This window comes from Nilaparvata lugens, chromosome 2, assembly GCF_014356525.2.
Source record: "Nilaparvata lugens isolate BPH chromosome 2, ASM1435652v1, whole genome shotgun sequence".
Lineage (NCBI taxonomy): Eukaryota > Metazoa > Arthropoda > Insecta > Hemiptera > Delphacidae > Nilaparvata > Nilaparvata lugens.
This window is the reverse complement of record NC_052505.1, coordinates 6,389,945-6,408,922: the sequence shown is the minus strand read 5'-3', so window position 1 is coordinate 6,408,922 and position 18,978 is coordinate 6,389,945. Positions and strand designations below refer to the sequence as shown.

At 34.4% G+C, this 18,978-nt stretch overlaps 1 protein-coding gene across 11 annotated transcripts in view; it reads right to left on the bottom strand.

Annotated features, from left to right (window-relative positions):
* LOC111057893 (protein grainyhead) overlaps window positions 1-18,978 on the bottom strand; it is a 222,536-nt gene that overhangs the window by 140,058 nt on the left and 63,500 nt on the right. For 7 of the 11 annotated variants that reach the window (XM_039420401.1, XM_039420409.1, XM_039420403.1 and 4 more), the window contains exon 4: window positions 3,190-3,198. The exons of the other annotated variants lie outside the window; for them this stretch is intronic. In XM_039420401.1, coding sequence (XP_039276335.1) covers window positions 3,190-3,198 — 9 coding nt within the window. The remainder of the gene's footprint in view (window positions 1-3,189; window positions 3,199-18,978) is intronic. 11 annotated transcript variants of the gene reach the window in all.

Sequence of the window (18,978 nt, the reverse complement as noted above, 5' to 3'; positions counted from 1 at the left end):
AGCTGTAACACGAAGTAACTTGAAATTTTTGAATTCAATATGCAGTTGAATGAAAATTGATCTTTTCATATGTTATTTCATTTATTCAGATTCACTCCACTCTGAACTATTATTCCTTTATTTATAGTGTTACCTCGTGTTGTGCATGCATATTCCAGAATAACATTCTACTAAGTTATCAACTATTAGCCCCTTCATTTTTCATCTGACATGTTTGTGGGAGGGAGAGGTGAGATCAATATGAGTGGGCGAGAGAATGTCTGTCTGCTTTCAGCGTCGTGAGAGCAGATTATAGGAAAATTTGTGCGATTTCGTGAAAGTCAGATCAACGCGCGAACTGAAAGAAGGAACAGATACACACACATTGTACTGTACAGGTAGAATGCATGCGCCATGTCTATACAAACACTTATGGGAGTTTGCAGCTACGGAGGTTCGGAGTTCCAGTCGAACAATTTGACCCGTGAAATCGATAATTGACTTTCCTGGCTACGCTAAGGTCTGCAGCACCAATACAAATGCAATAAAAAGACAAGCAAATTGAAAGGAAAAGAAATTAAAATACAGTATGAGGGAAGAAGAGGATAAAGGAAGATTTCGGCTGTAGTAGTACGACGATAATTTAATAACTTGTGACTAATAACGTCGCAGAAAAACTACAGCCTATAATATCTACACAAATGTCTGGGAAATAACTTTGAAATAGGCATGATAACCATATCGCATTTTCTGGGAAGCGGTTTTTGTGGTAGTTTCTATAGTGGCGGTGAAAACAGCTTCATGCCAGATTCATGCCACTCGTAACAATTATGATAATCGTGCACTGAATCGTGTAGGTTGAATATATAAATTTCAAGCCAACGAGATGATTATTGATACCTGTCAGAAGTATTTAATCTGTGTATAGTCATAGAAGAAGGAAGATCTTCTCTACTCCATGGTGTGGTGGATTTGATATGGTGGCTGCGCAAAGGCTAAAAATAAATTGAATGAAAAAGACTAAGATATTGTCAAAAAACCACTGATTTATTCAGTGTTTTTTTGACAATATCTTAGTCTTTTTCATTCAATATGAATAATTACCACAATATCAACTTCTCAACTACACAAAAAGCTAAAAATAAACTTTCTACTGGTGATATTTTTCAAAGTTTTTCGATTTGTATATCATCAAACAAACTATCAGGATGAAAAAGTTTTCTCAGGAAAACATTTTTTTCCTATCATTCCTTTTTGAGATATGAGCAACACTGAAGTTTGAATTTTTGGGACAGAACATTTCAAATTCGGTAAGATATAAATCCAGGGTTTGGAGTTATCATTCAGAAGTCTAATCAAAATTAAGATATCCGTAAAGCTTTGGAGTGATAATTTAGGAGATTAGTAGGGTTATAATTTTCAAGTCATACAAATAATCGTTATTAGTGACCATAAGATAACTCATACGGTAGAAATTATAGGAGAGGCTGCATACTATGTTTAGAGTAGTGAGAGGATTTGAAATGGAGAGAAACAACAGATATAGGAATGAGGAAAATAAAAGTAAATGTCAATTTTTTCAACTGGTGTACAGCAATAAAGTTTAGATAGAAGTATAATAAATATTGGATAAATTCGGCAGATACATTGCGTCAAGAGTTTGTTTCCCTAATTTGTCTAAGTCTTTGGTCTAGTTTGCTCTAATATTGTAGGTTGAATGTGGAGCACAAGAGACAGTCGCATACAATGTATCAAGATAGACATTGAATTGCCGGAGATAACAAGAATTATTTTAGTTTTCTTGTGTTGTGTTTCAGTTTGGTTGTTTTTGAGAGCTATTTATTACAAACATATATAGGTATCAGTGTGATTGTCCTCGTGAGAAAGACCATGTTATTACATAGATTGAGATGAGAGTCATGCTATGTATCGGTTCTGCTTGATGTCAGTTCAGCTAACAGAGTATTGAGAACGGCAAAATCACTTCCCAGTGGTTGTAACCCACATAAAACGGTAGGTACACTGATCTAAGGGTTAAAATAAACAAGGCTAAAAATAAACTTTCTACTGGTGATATTTTTCAAAGTTTTTCGATTTTTATATCATCAAGCTATCAAAATGAAAAAGTTTTCACAAGAAAACATTTATTTCACAAGAAAACATTTTTTCCCGATCATTACTTTTTGAGATATGAGCGCCTAAAGTTTTAATTTTTGGGACAGAACATTTCAAATTCGGTGAGAGATAAATCCATGAGATTTGGAGGATAGATTCTTCATGGTATTGGTACTGGATCAACAATACCATGAAGAATTCATCCTTCAAATCTCATGTATCTCTTACCGAATTTGAAATGTTCTGTCCCGAAAATTTAAACTTTAGCCGCTCATATCTCAAAAATTAAAGATCGGAAAAAATTGTTTTCCTGAGAAAAAAATTTCATTTTGATAGCTTGATGATATACAAATCGAAAAACTTTGAAAAATATCATCACTAGTTTTTTTTAGCCTTTGCACAGCCTCAAGTGGGAGAGAGGGCTGGCTGCGCCCTAACCTGCGCCAGGTTAAAATAAAGGCAGCCCATCTACCTATATCTATCTATCTATCTTCCCATTAGCTACACATAAATTCAGGGTGCATCATCCTTGGAAAAAGAGTTTGTAGTGTACTGAATTTTGAGGGTATTATATGATGTACGAAATTAAATAAAATAATTCATTAAAATACTATTTTAACTGGGTATTTCCTAACATATTTCACGATATAGAACGAAAAATTCAATTTTTCATCTATGGTGCATTGTTAGAATTACAGATTTAATACATTCAACTTAAACTGCCACTTTCAACTAATATGATGATAGTCCACAACATAATTTAAAACTCCTCTCCTGAAATTCCTGACCTATGGCCATGACCATACTTTTTGTCGCAACAAAAAACAGCACGTGATAGAAGTTAGACGTTGTTATTCAAGGAAAAGTCCTCTTTTCTATTAAAAAGTCAAGGAAAATTCGATGTGGATTATGAGAGTTGTGAGGCTCCAACAGTCGACTAACTTCACGCCTAGTTGGGCACAGAGCCGTGCGTGCTCATAGAATATAGACTCGAACAGCACTATAGATATAGGCTTGGCCATTTTGACAATGGAAAAACAGCTACAAAAAATCCTAACCATAATCAATGCAGGTGAACTAACAAGAATCAATACATGATGGGTTAAGGTTAGCCCGGAATCTACCTAATACACACTTATACACTAGTACACACTTATAGTATAACAACTAGACAAGCTAATATTGAAAATAATATCACGATAGATATGGTTGAGGACCCCTCTAACAAAGTGTCGACAATTACCAAACCCTGTCTAACGTTATAACAAACTGTACCGTGATTTAAAACGTGACTTAATTTCAGTGATAAACACCATCGATACAACAAGTGGTCGGTCCATTTAAAAGCATTGGCCTGTGTTAATTCCTTCCATTACGTCATCACCTTGACATATAGAGCAGCCATGTTCGAAATTATTATTGGCTCAGGTACATTCCTGTTGTACAGATCTAAACTGCACTGTTGACCGTTACTCAGTTAGATCAATTCAAATGAAGTGTATTCGCTGTAGAATAGATATCATTTGATCAAATGATTGTGACCTTGTTACTGGACTACGATAACAATAATTTACGGTTGATTATTCTCTAGACTCTAGTGAAAGGCTGCAATTGATTTATCTACTTATTACCAGCATTTTAGTACAAACAATATTGACCAAATTGGAGGCACATTTTTGAAGAAATTTTTACTGATAGGTAATGGTTCATAGAAATTAATATTGATTTTTAGGGATTACAATTGTCCAGATAATAATATGTATATCGACTCCTACTTCAAGATTCCTTTGATAATACAAACATAATTATCTCATACTATCCCATCCCATCATGAATTTTTATAATTTTTCCTTCAAGCATCCATTATAATTAGAAATTATCTGTTCTTCATATCATGCATTAAAAATAATTGGAGATCATTCTTTACTATGAGAAATTTTATATAATCAAATGAGTCGTATGAAATCATAGGCTCAAAATCGTGGATATGCAAGATCAACCTTCAAATTGTAACATATAAATATTACACACTTGACACTTCACTTGAAAAATTCTCTCTTTTCCTTGACAGTTTGATCCTAAATAACTTTGTATCATTTAATCTTGTCAGTGCAGGAGATTAAAAACGGACGAGGCGTTCTTATAATTTTTGTTCTCGTGTTTTTCTAGACGAAATGACACTCTATTAAAGGATACAGTTTTGAATCTTTTTCCGTTTGAATGGCCAATTAGCATATTATAAGCGCCGCTCGAAACGTTTCACTGTCGCGAAGCAGGTGAAGAGAGACAGAAACTGACGTGGAAGTGCGTGAGAATAAGAGAGATGGGAAGAGATAATAAATAAGAAGAGAAAAGTGAAATGACTGGCATGGGTCCGTTGCGCTCATGCATTATCTGGTCTATAATCATTAAACAGCGTATTTCCACCAACTTGCATCTACCCATCTCCGCTCGCTCTGATATGACATCTCATAATTTACTTTCAGATTTCGTGAAAGACCGGCAAATTAGCAAATACAAGCACAATAACTGGCATTATCCCGTCACCTGTGCTAAACTAATCGTGAACCATCAAATGGGAAATACCATCACCCCACCACACCCTCCGAAACATACTCTCTCAAAATGTAGCCTCACTTCAGTGCCACTCACGCATCTCCCAGACACCCAACATTCTCTCCTCAAACGTCTTTCTAATGCCAAGCATAATAAGCATGCCATTTTCAAAATAGCAAGGAGAAGATAATTTTGAAAATCTCATAACTACCCGTCATGCTAAAGTTTTTCTAAATTATTTCATCGCATTAATTACTAATGTATAACGTGATCGAATCAAGCAATACAGTTTTTCAGTAAACATGTCTTTTAATTAGTAATTTAGTAAGCAATTTTGAGTAATAAACATAAAAAACGGCTAGTGTAACCAGACAATTATTTTCCTAATCCTAAACTCAGCCTGAAAAGTAATTGCCCACCAATTTGTATTGATTTAATCAGTGGAATTGGAGCCTGTTGGCATCCATGAAATAATATCATTTGAAAGCAGCCTGTGTTCAAAGATGTAGAAGTAAGGACTATGAAAATGATATATAAGTTATATTGGGATACCAAACGATTCTGGTTTTGGATATGGATACAACTTCTCGTTGTCAATTCGTAAATGGTCCTCTTGGTCTAGAATTTTGGTTTCTTGGTGCAGAATTCGAAAAGTAACCAGCTATTGCTCATCATTACCATTTATCTCGACGTATTAAGCTGCGTTTACACCAAAGTTATTAACAAAATTTTAATAAATTAATCCTTATAGATTCTATTAGATTGAACGAAACTTGGCAAACACATATGTTCATCATGTGTATGATAAGTTATGTTCAATCTAATAGAATCTATAAGTGATAGTATTACTATTAGTAAAGCTGCGTCTACACCAAAGTTATAAACAAAATGTTAATAACTTAATCCTTATTGATTCTATTAGATTGAACGGATCTTGACAAACACATATGTTCATCATGTGTATGATAACTTATGTTCAATCTAATAGAATCTATAAGAATTAAGTTATTAACATTTTGTTGATAACTTTGGTGTAAACGCAGCTTTACTAATAGTAATACTATCACTATTAAAATAGTGTCAACAACAATAAAGGAAACTAGTTTCAAATCTCCAAGGAAATAGTTCACCTATTGTGTTGATTTTCGGGCATAATAGGCTAATAATCGGACATTGATAGGCTAAATGATCTATCAATCCTGCATTATTCTGATTTTGGTAATGATATCAATCTCAATGAAAATTACAATCATAATAATGCGTGATTGTATGAATTCTCAGAGATGATGTGCAATACATTTGAAATGATTTTAGCAGTGAATTCCAAGCTTTAAAATTTGAATTACAGGAACATTAACAAATTCTGCCGTAGAAATATGTAGAATTATGAGTATCAGAAAGTCTGCTATTTATATCATTACGTGAAAGCTCAAGGATTAGAAAATATAGGAATTTCAGTTGGACACGTCTGCAGTACTTTATGCACTGTATGCAGTGCCAACATGTGTAACTCGGGGAAATCACATCACAGGGTAACAATGACGATGGCGTGAATAATGATGATTTGAGAGGATCGAGCAGCCATCATCAATCTCTCGTCGTGAATAGTGTTCATTACGCGCCCAAACCTAAACCAACAATAACAACGGATACAAAGATTGGCTACTATGGTGCGAGCTGCTGGCTGCTGGCTGCTGTTCATGTGGATGCATCAGAAGCAAAGCTGGACGCTGGACCAGGGTCTGCCCACATGCAAATCCCTATGTGTACAATAACTCAAGACTACCAAAATGAGATTTGAAATATAGACTTATTCTTGGGCCCGGCACAGCATAAATCTAACCAATCGTAAAGCATTGAAGCTTCGACGCCTATAGCGCTATCTTCTTATTCTTCCCCTTTCTTCTTATGTATGTCTCTCTTTCTATCCTTTTCTCCCTATATCCTTTTATCCTTCTTGTTCCTATAGCACTATTTTCTTATTCTTCTCTCATACTTCTGTCTCACCTTCTTCCTTTTTTTGTGTACAATTTCTTCATTGACCACATATTTTTCTTTCTCAGTACTTCTCTTTTGCTTTCAACTCAATCTCTTTATTACTCGTTTTCTATATATTTTAATAATTATCGAAATATTCTTTATTCATTTATACAATAAGTACATTATCGAAATGAGAAGAAGAGGAAAAATAAAGTAACCTTGTGCTATTCCTCTCCCAAACTTAGATAACGTGAAGTAACACATAGTCCGAAATAGGTTAAGTCTTGTTGTTCCTCAATTCACACAATTTTCAGTCCTCAAATATTTTCACAGTAGAATTTAGATGCTTCAAAACTAAGCATAGAAGTAATATAAAATATGAAATAAATAGTAAAAATGAAATATATATAAAAATTACTCCTCTTTAGCTCAACTTCTTCCTCCTTTTACTATTATTACTCCTCCTCTATTACTCCTTCATGACTATTTACTCATCTTTCTCAGTCTTCTCCTTCTTTCCTTTCAACTCTATCTTCTTACTAGTTATTCTTGTTCATATTACCCCTCTCCTGCTCCTTTCTCATTCTCTCAAAAAATTTTTCAAAATATTATTTTCTTCTTAGGCATCCATTCTATTTTATAAAAAAATTAATCTCTCTCTTTTTTCTCTCTCATCCTCCACTCATTCTAAAATCTTATCACATTCCTTGTTGGTTGTTACAACTTATTCATCGTATCATAATTATTTTTCTTATCGAAAAATTTTAAATTTTTTCTGGTATCAATCCTTAATAACTCATTCTACTTTCTTTTGTCCCCCATAGCCTTTTCCTTCAAATATCCGTGAATTTGTATTTTTATTTCAATATATTCCTCTTATTTATTCATACCTATTCTTCTTTCATACCAACATATCTTCAGTATATATTAACCGTTCATATTCCTATAAACTTTTTTCTCTTCCTACTTCACCACCTTGTTGTTGTTGTTGTTGTTGTTGTTGTTGTTGTTCTTCTTCTTCTTCTCCTAGTTCTTCTTCTTCTTCACCTTTTTCTTCTCATATTTTTTTATCTTATTTCGCCCCTTCCTCTTCACCATCACCTTCGCTCTCTGTCGATCATCCGACTCCGGAGCTATTTCATTATTTCTCTTCTTGTCCACCACTGTAGTTGTCTTCTATCCTATGCCTATTGTGAGCCTTCAGACATTGTTTACGGCTTCAATTAAAGCGGTAGTCCGATAGCCAAGATTTACTGCTATTGAGCACGGATCACCTCTGCTCTGCTCTGGCCACCGGTCAGCAGTCACCACCACCACAAATGACATGACGTCTGCACACTGCACACTGCAGACGCCGTTCAATGCAAGGCGAGGCAGGAAGTCACTCACACTGATGCATTTGGTATCGGCCAAGGTTGATATCCTTCCACAATCATACAGAATTCTTCATACCAAAGCTCCCTCGCATGAAATGTGTAGTTGTATGAGAATAAATATAATTTTAGAAAAAGGATAAAATAATAAATTTATGGAAGCAAAGCTCTATGATCATTGATGTGTTGTACAACCTATTAAATTTCTTGAATGGTTTCGGAAAGTTTATATATGTGTTCTTTCATGTAGTTTTATACTTTTAAATTTTTGACAAAGCTATTCAATTGGCAAGCATACATAATTTTAATTTTTCTCACATCACTTAATAACGACTCTTTTCTAGTAATAATGGTGCTATGTTTTTTTTCCTGGCCGAACGAAAGGATTTTCTATTGGTTTCGAAGAGAGGAACAAAAATTTGATAACAAAATAACAGATAAAAAAATTATCTCTATCTTCAAAATCGGTAAGTATAATTAAAAGAACGTTATCAATCGGAATTCCTCACTGTTGATTCCATACGAATTGGCATGTCTAGCGTCTCTGATACAAAATTATTTTAATCTATGTTTTTCGAATAATCTGCTGTAAACTCCCGGTCGGTTCCAATTGAATAACGAAAAAACCTCAACTCATATGAAACAATAGCATAATTTGCATAAACGATTTCCAAACCAACTTGATCACAAATGAATGTTTCATCCTGTAAACAATTATTTTCGAAAAAGTCTGCAATTATGAGGAATTAATTGTATGCAAATGATATTGTCAAGTGATATTATATTCATTAATTGTTTGAACATTCAATATAAAATTATTACGCTTTACGTCATTCTGGAATATAATCATTATTATTATCAAAGGGGTATTTTTGTGTCAGAGAAGCTATAAAAACATTATAATCACTGTGATGAATAATTATCATTTTATAGAAAGTCTATGGTATTATGTAAATGGTCTAATTAGCAGTTATATTGAAATAGAAATTCATATACTTTTATCACTTTTATCACCCAGTTAACCATTTCAAATCATAAGTAAAGGAACTTCTCAGCATATTAGAATCATAAAACGGATTTTATTTTGGACTAACTTGTATAACCAATAAATAGCTTTCAGCTTTTTCATTTCAACTTTTACGAGCTTTCTTGATAATCTATGCAAATTACTACTTATGTCGCTGAAATTTTCAATATTTTTCAAGTGCCATTCCTCATTTACAGTTAATGGAACCTGGTACGTGATTCCATCAGGTTTAGAGGGCGTCTCGTTTTCATACTTGAAAGAATGTCCCCGTTTCTAAGGCGAATATTCAATAAATATGCTGAAAATAAATTTATTCGAAATTTGTTTTTAAATTGAAGGATCTGCTTATTGGTTATCCTTCTGGATTATGATATATGAATCTGTTAAATGAGACTGGAATACAGAATTGAAATATTCGTGTCACAGATAAATATACTAAAGTCGTAATGTCAGGCTCAAGATGAATGAAATCTAGTTTAAATCAACTCGAGATTAAATGAACCTAGAAAATAATTACAGGATTTAGGATGATAAATTATTCACTATTCTGTACAGATAATTATCTATTCTTTTTTCTTTGTTCCTTTCTCGATCACTCATAGTTGAGAATGATATTGTATCTCTGTTCATTCATTCTTACAAAACACTCACATTAAAATGATTGAAAAAGAAAGAATAACATTAAACTTGATCGATTTCTCTCCCAAATTTAGGCTCAGATTAAAAATACCAGAAATTGTATATATTAATTCCTAAATCTTTTTGAGTCCAATTTTTAATCCAAAAATATAATACTGTAACCAGAAATTTTGAATGTTGATTGATTAAAACCAAAATAGAATTGTATAATATTACACTTAAATCTCATTAAACACTGAAAAATGTTGAATCTTTTGAGAAATGTTGATACCAAAAAAGAAAAAAAACTTTCTCAGAAGAAATGTTAATGAGAAAAATACTTTTTCCTACAGTTACGTTGAAAAGTGGCCATTGCTGCACTGATTACAGAACGCAAAGAATCACTTTTCCGCTCTAGTGCGGGAAAAATTTTTCTGCACTCCAGATTTGCAACATGGCAACGCAAAATACTTAGTAGGTTATATGGAGCAACAGTGCAGCAAAATCAAAATGAAGTTGGTAACAGTGACTGCTGTGGCTGCTATAGTGAGCAGAGGTGCAACGAAGCACAACGCGCTAATTATTATTCATTATATATTATAACCAAGGACAACGAGGACTTTAGGATTTTAGGATTAAGGTTTTTATCAATAATAAAATTACACAGAAAAACATTTGATGCATTTCAGGCAATTTTACCCATAATTATTACCCACTTTTCATATTCAATGGTAACTGTAGGAAAAACTTAATGTGAAATACGTGCGCAAAGTTCCTCTGCTGCACTCAAGAAACCATTCCGCCCTCGCCTACGGCTCGGGCGTAAACGTTTCTTTCGGTGCAGCAAACTGTCACTTTGCGCACTAGTTGCACAAATAACTATTTAAATAGCGTGGATGATACACAATACTGTAGAGGTGAAATTGGCTGTATGCTACTCTCCATTAATTCCAATAACAATAATTTGAGAAATAATATGATTTCAAGATGATTGTTAACTATATTATGTCAATGCTTTTTTCACCCTCTTCGTTATAAATTGGAGATTCTTCACATCGAATGCTCTCTCAATACTATAGGTGCCTATTCATTTCAACAGGTGCCTATTTACAATGAAAAATATTGTATTACATTAAAACTATCAGAAAAATTAATTTTATAACTTTTTCTCTGGAATTGGTTCTTTCTATGATATGGTCAAAACTTCGAAATTGGACTTTCTCATTTCTGTGGTACAAATAGTAATTTCCTCAGTAAATGTAGTATAGAAAATAGAAGGCACTCTCGTAGCATGAACGATGCAGTTTTTTGGGAAGAGGAATAGTTCGAACTAGTATGAATAGCATGGAAAAAACTATCAGAAGCACTGATAAGTGATAACCAATTCTCCAACATTCGAGCCTATCAATCCCATCTGTGATTCATATTTATTTATTTATTTATCTATTGTACAAAATACTACAATCATAATATAATTATAATTCATATGGAACCCGATAGTAAAGATGAACTTTATTGTTTGCATACATTATTCCGAGCTCTGTCAGCTGAACAATAAAAGCCTTATCGGAGTTGTATTGTGAGTGTGATATACTTTTAATATGTGGCCATCTACAATAAAGATTATGTCTGCGTTCCTGCAGAAGAAAGTGTTTCTAATTTTTCTCACGACCAAGTTTTATAGCGATCTTTGTCCTGAAATGAGTTTGTATGTACAGTACCATTAAAGCCTGAGGTCATCTGAGCGAATGAGCAAGGGTGTGGTTGCCTATCCTTAGCAGCATCTATCTTCCTCCTATGGCCCGAAAGTACACTCCTCTCTTATGGCTACATTTTAACGGCCATGGAGAAAGAAGTTTTTATGTCGATATTATCTTGGTAGCTCACCATTCCTACATGGATAAGATGGATCCATTACCTCCCACTCTGTTTCTTTCTTTACAACTTCAAATTGCAATAATGTATGTCTCTCTCTGGTCCTTTCATTGGTGGATCAAGATTTGTTTATTCCATTTCATCTTAACTCAAGTACAAAATCATATACTATGATTGGGAGAGGACAACAGATTCAGCTCAAAACTGTTCATCTCTCGAATTTTGATTAAAGTTTCGAAAAGAATTGTTATTCACAAGTACATGCTTGATCTACTGATATTCTTCTTGTAATAGGAGATTGGAGGTTCATTCTGGGCTTGAAATAGAGATAACGTGAAATAGTGAATAAAGAGTATTAGTCATTTGTCTATAATGAAATAGATAATTGAAACAAATTACTGTATAATACAGTATTATAATTCATTCTAAGATAATACAGTAATATGAGATTTTGATACACCTATCATTCATTTATTCATAGACAATTGATACAATGCAGGTAAAGACAACAGACATTCGTCCAAAACTGCTTTGAACCTTAATTTGGAATACACAGTCTAGAGGTAAACATCATAACAATGTTGAGGACTTACATAAGAAAATATATACTTCTTAGATAAAGTGTGAATTAGGTTCAAAGAATTGGAATATTCTGTGTGTAAAATACGATTCAATATAGCTCAGCCTTGTGCTTCGATCAAGATAAAATTCTACTCTACTAGCTGTTTCAACTGTCAAGGATTTGAATAGCTCTATTCATATCGATTCAAAAAATTTGAATTTCTACAAAGCATTTCTAGACGTATACTGTCAATCATTCATTAACTTCAAAAAGTACATTATCGTAATGTCAAAGAAGATCAATAAAAATTATATTGATCGATAAACATTTTAAATGGAAATATTTTATTCTAGTCTTTATCGAAGTGATATTTCTCTAGCTTTCTCGCAATCAAATAGCCTGGAAAGACTACTCATTTTCCTCCAATACTACTCATTTATCGAATACTTACTTGGACTCATATTAGATAGATTTACAGTGTTGTTATCGTCAAATCACATTAACGAATCAACATCCGTCAATAATTCTACGGGACCATGTCAATAATAATAACAGGCCTTCACCTATGTATTAGAATACCAAGAGCAGCGGACTTGCTTCCCATGGCTGCTACTTGGATGCATTATTAGGAAGCAGGAGCAGCCTCTTGATCCACGGCTAACGGTGTTATAGTGAGTGGATGTCCAGGCAATTACAGCTGTTGCCAATGATCGCAGTCTAATGACTAGTGCCATAGGTAGCCGAGATTAAAGCGAAATTTCACGATTAAAAGCGGGTGTTTTCGAGAGAGACAGATAATGTGAGATGTAAAGGGGACCTCACTGAAAGCACCCGGGGCATAGTAGGGGATTATTTCGAGATGATAAAAGAGAGAAAGAGAATTTGTGGCGAGCGAAATTATTTCTGGTAACGCCCAACCGTTAGCCAGATAGACTTCAATCACCTCATTGAAATCTCAATCAATGAAGGTGGAAGAAAAGAAAAAGCGGGAGATTCGAACCTGGATCTGGATCAGGATCGAGGGATCCAACCACCAATCTGTTGGATGACCGGCGGCCATTGCATACAGCTTCTCAACTGGGACTAGACCCGCATTATTGCCAATTATAAACCCCCGCGCCGCACACCACCAAACTATCAAAACCGGTCACAATTTTAATAACTGATCGCGACCAATTTAATTTCACTGGCGGCCCTCTATCTGCTCTACGAATATTATATCTAAAACGCCAGCCAATTTGTATGGACGTCTTTTCCTAGATTGTTATTTCACCGCCTTCCTATCAGACGTGTAGTGCGCCCCTTCAGATAATGACAGTTCATTTTGGACACGATTTCATGAATGGCAACAAACACTGCTACTCTGACCAACCAAATTCTATGAAACGTCTAAGAAAAACACTTCTAAGAAGCTAATGATTGTATTTCCAGGAAATTTGTCGAAATTCTGGGATAAATAGTTTAAATCAGAAGACAATTTTTGGGTGATTCTATCTATACTGGGAATTCACTTACTGAGATCACAGAGAGAATATAGCCACTACCTCCGTAAACATACGTGGTCTCTCATACTGTGCCGTCCTTAAACTCTCACCCGGCAAAACATTAATAATAGACAGTATCGGCTTGAGTTGACAAGAAATTGTCTTGAAATTTGGAACATATATATATATATATATATATCTCCTTGTGCTATATCACTACCTCCGTGAACGTTTGGTGAATTTATCCCATGGTATAGGCTGTATATGTTCCAAATATTTCAAGCCAATTTCTTGTCAACTCAAGCCGATTACTGTCTATTATTACTGTTTTGGCCGGATGAGAGTTTAAGAAACGGCACACTATGAGAGACTACCAGCGTCACATACCTTCAAGAAAAATAACTTCTAGGTCTATCAGCTTGTTTTAACAGTGAAATTTGAAACATAAACACCTTATACCATGGAATATCTTCTTATGCTATCTATTCTCTATTCTGGAATCTAACTGGCAGAATACTTTTATGAAATTACCTAAATTTTCACCAAGTCAATTTAATCTTCAAAATGTACCAAAAATTAATCCAAGTACTGCTATGTAATTATGTGATACAGTGAGCAATCCAAATTTGTAAAACTGATTGCATTATCGGAAATCCCTAGTTTTTAATTGTCATCTCCAATCAAAGAAACTTGATAACTTGGGTGTGGCAATCAAGTGATAGTTCATGTCATGTCTATTGCTGTAGATGTGCATTTATAATTGACTCACAGTATGAATGAAAGCAAAGACGAGTTGTGTGGTTTGACAGTGGTTGGTTTTGTCGTGCACAGCACAGAACACTCACCTGCAAAATAAAGAAAGCAAACAAAGTCATTATCCATGTTACGCAACGTGAGCTCCCTCACACACATGAGAGGAGGATTGAGGCAGAGGCAAAGACCGTGGCATGGCGACTAAATAGAGTGTCACGCTCTATAACAATTCACTTCCACGTTACATGCCTAATAAACCTTCCACCGTGAATCCTTACTGACAGACAAACTGGATAATAGAGCTGTTCAACTGTCTCTTTGAAAAAAAAAACATTTTTTCTTCTTCACCAAGTTATACAACAAAGTCTACTTTGGTTTGAGAGATAGTAATAAGTTATGAAAAGTGATAGATATTATACTCCAATAATTAATGTTTCATTTGATATTATTGATTGATTTATGATTGATATGAAACATTTTTTATGTGTATACTTGAAAAGATCACAGATTCTATTATTTTCGAGAAAAAGAGAAACAAATGCTTCACCACTCCAATCCAGTCTACTTGAGTCAATGTTAGATTTCACGATACATAGTATTATGAAATTAATTGTAATATATCAAATTTTGTACTTGCTATTTTTGGAGTGTCTATTTTACATTCACCTTGTAACTTTCGAAACTTCTATCAAACTCATTGTTATTCATCATCAAGCATTTATACGGTCTGAATCAATTCAGGTGAATGTGATGAAATTGGTGGGCCCATCGATTATATAAAATTTATACAGACTATGGTGAAATGCAAATTATTAGAAAACTGAGGAAATAGTTCCACAAAATATAAGCACCAAAACATTCTGAATAGAACCTGAAGCCCATTTCAAGATGCATAGTATTATGAAATTAATTTTAAAATATCAATTTTTTGCTTGATATTGTTGAAGTGTGAATTTTAAATTCACATTGTTACTTTCGAAACTTTTATCAACCTCTCGTCGTTTATTCATCACCTACAACTGTGATAAAACAAAAATCATAACCCTAGTGTAAACATAACCTATTTTTGGATAATTTCTATCTAAATTTGGGAAAGGAACAGTTTTGGGCTTTAAGCCTGTTGTTCCTTTACCAATCATTCATTGTTGTGAATGATATTATATCTATCAATGTATAAATCAGACTGAATTAATCATTTCATCAATTACTTTGTATTTTCTTTTCCTTTGACTGACTTTACTCATTCATCACTTCATTTCAATCCCGCCACAAGCCACTCATAACCACTGTCACGATAGTTAACGCCATCCGGCTAATGGAAGAGCAAACAAGTGTAGCAAACTTTTACTTTTTTCAGAGCCACAAATCGCTTCAAGAACCGCCGGCGGAAAATTAGAGCGATACGAAGAAGCATTGTCAACGCACAATAGCGATTATATTCGTGTCGTCTATATTGCATTGGCGCAAGGCTGGCGGGCGCTACTGAGATTCACTTCAAACAGTCAGCATCCCAGATGAGATTATTTCAATGCTTCCCAACCAATCTAATGTTGACAAAGTAAATCTCAGTACATAGAGAACTTCATTGAGTGGTGGCGTCTGTCGCGCGCCATTTTCTCAAATCAATTATACGGCGTAATATCACCGTCACGACGCGAACAAAGAACTGGTCAATCACTGACCATCGCCAATTGTCGCGCCACACATTCATTCATCATTCACGGCTCACGTCGGCTGCGTGAAAATGCACACATCACATCCCTTTCATCCTTTTCAAACATCTTCAATGGACGTCAAAGAATGAATTTTCACATGGTTGTAGGTGCACTACATTAGGCTGGTCACCAATGGTAGAACATGCATGTGTAGCATGCACATCCACATTTTCATCATCAGCGAGAAGCTGATAACAATAATTGAACCACTGAGAAATTAGAAATTATAAAGATAGAAAAATAATTCAACATCAAATAGAGCACCGAAGGAAAAGAATCGGAGATACAAAACCTAACCTCAACACATTTTGCTCGAATTGTTTCGTTGTGCTCATATAATGTGATGACACAACAATGTATGACGACTGTGTATCATGCATATTTATCCGTGTATTTCGGATGGACATGTTATTAGCCGTCGGTCCCGGCTGCTTTAAAAGCAGTCGTTAGGTCATGTCAGACCCCCTGAAATTGATCAGTTGCGACCTGAAAACTCTGACACCAGACCTGAGCCAGCCAGGTCACTCGATATTATTATTATTATTACTATCATGCATGTTCTTCTCTTAGTGGCCACCCTTAGATGTACAGAGTAAGGAAGAATACTTTCCTTGCAATGCTAGTATTTCTTTATTTTGTGGAAAAAGTCTCCGAATTTTCAAAATCAAAATAATAGAATATATTTATACTCCGGTACTATATTGAACGTAGGTAGGATAAAGGGCACTAAAGGATGAATTATACTGGAGTTTGTAATCATGCAGTAAAGCCGCCGTTTTTTGAATAAGAGGAAGAGGATGTTTGCGTAGCAAATTAAAATAGTAATATAAATTGAAGAAAGGGGTTATTGGAATGGGAAAGGTCAGAAATGCCTCAACTATCAATCATGCTATTTAATATGGATGACTTTATATAATAAGAAAATAAAGTAGGAATAATAAAATAGAGGTAAAAGAAGGCCTCATAAGAATTTATCACCTAAAAGAAATTGAGAATGAATCTAGTGACATCCGCATCTGTTTGGGCAGTTCTTGAAGCCTATTCTGAATAAGTTTTATACTATAAAAATTTTATGGCAAAAATAAAAATCTTAATTCTCTATTAACATTGTAACCGCCTTCAAGGCTTGGAGTAATACAAGGTTTGTTTTTATGCTTTTAACCTTTCAGTGTTTCAGCATCGTTGGACAAATCTTATTATTGGAGTTAACTTGGCACTCGCCATGTTTTTAATGAGATTTCTAAGTGGAAGGCCAGCCATTATTTTTTCACTTCCTATTACTGACTATATTATTTGCTAATTCAATAATATTTTTCTTATCTTGCTCACTACTTTAGTTCTTTAAGTTGATATATTGTAGAAAAATATTGGTGATGCTTTTCAAAGAAATGAGATAGGAGATAATAAGCAATACCTACCTGTAATAGAAATACCTGTAGTTTACTCTGCAGTGCTTACTATGTAGTTATACAAAACTGATAATATTTATAGTATGCTTCTCAATAAGTAGGGTATTTGTGGGGTATAAGTAGGCTTGACACCTTTCTGGAAATTTTATCAAATATTTGATCATATATATTAAAATTTAATATTTCGGCAGTCCTAGATTAATTTTTGTCGCAGAAGAATATCCTGGCGGGCCAACCTGAGAGCCGGGTTTGGATAAACCTCCATTCAATTATTGTTCCGGAGCGCAACTTCCAAGTTAACATAGCCAATATGATCGCCAACGTTGGAACCTGACAGAAGAAGAGAATAATTTTATCTTTCATTCTCATAATCATTGTCTCTAATACTGGAGCTCTATAACCAACGTACAATCCTGGGGCTTATATGGACATCACACTATATGCATATGAATAGGTGAATCAAAAATACTGTATTAGGTTACTATAGTTAGTCCCCCTCCACTAACAGCTTCACTTACCCAGATACACATCATAATATTATACAAAAGATTGAACTACAATGTGAAAAATCTTAGTAGAAATACCCTTGATGTGGGTTGGAGCTACTCTTATTTAACTTATCAAGAAATAAAATATCCAAGTACATTTTTTGAAAATTGTTATTCAGACATGTTTCATCATATTAATGGCAGAGTCTTTTAAAAATGACATGAATATGTTGAAACATGATTTGAATAAAGGTTTTTAAAAAGTGTACTTGGATTTTTTATTTATTGGTACAAATACACTACTTATTGAGAAGCATACTATAAATATCATTATACTGTAGTTCTGTGAACTACTAAGTACAACAGAGATAAGTAAAGTAAACTACAGTTTTTATAAACTACAGTATGTACCTTCAGAGTAAAGTTTTTGTAAACTACAGTATGTACCTTCAGAGTACAGATTTTGTAAACTACAGTATGTACCTTTAGAGTACAGTTTTTGTACAGTATATACCTTGAGAGTACAGATTTTGTAAACTACAGTATGTACCTTTAGAGTACAGTTTTTGTACAGTATATACCTTGAGAGTACAGATTTTGTAAACTACAGTATGTACCTTTAGAGTACAGTTTTTGTACAGTATATACCTTGAGAGTACAGATTTTGTAAACTACAGTATGTACTCGTACCATCAGAGTACAAATGCAGTACTAATCGAGAAGCAGAAGCTATGTTGCATTCGAGTTCAACAAAGAAAGCAAGTTAGTTTTGGTTGCGTGCAACAAAGAGAGCAAGTATTGACACGAGCCATGCAGCCGAGACGCGTGTCCAGCGTTCCAGCTCCAGCTCCAGCAGCCTCCAGCCTGGAGAGAAAGACCTTGTGAAGGCAAACGTGTTACCGGCAGGCAAATCGCCACAACAGACATCAGTCTGTACGCTGCCGTCTCTGTTCAGTTCACCGCCACAAAGCCAATCATACCTCCAAAAGCTGGTTCTCTATTATTGTTTACATTCTCGTCTTACCAGCAGTTGAGCCACCCTTA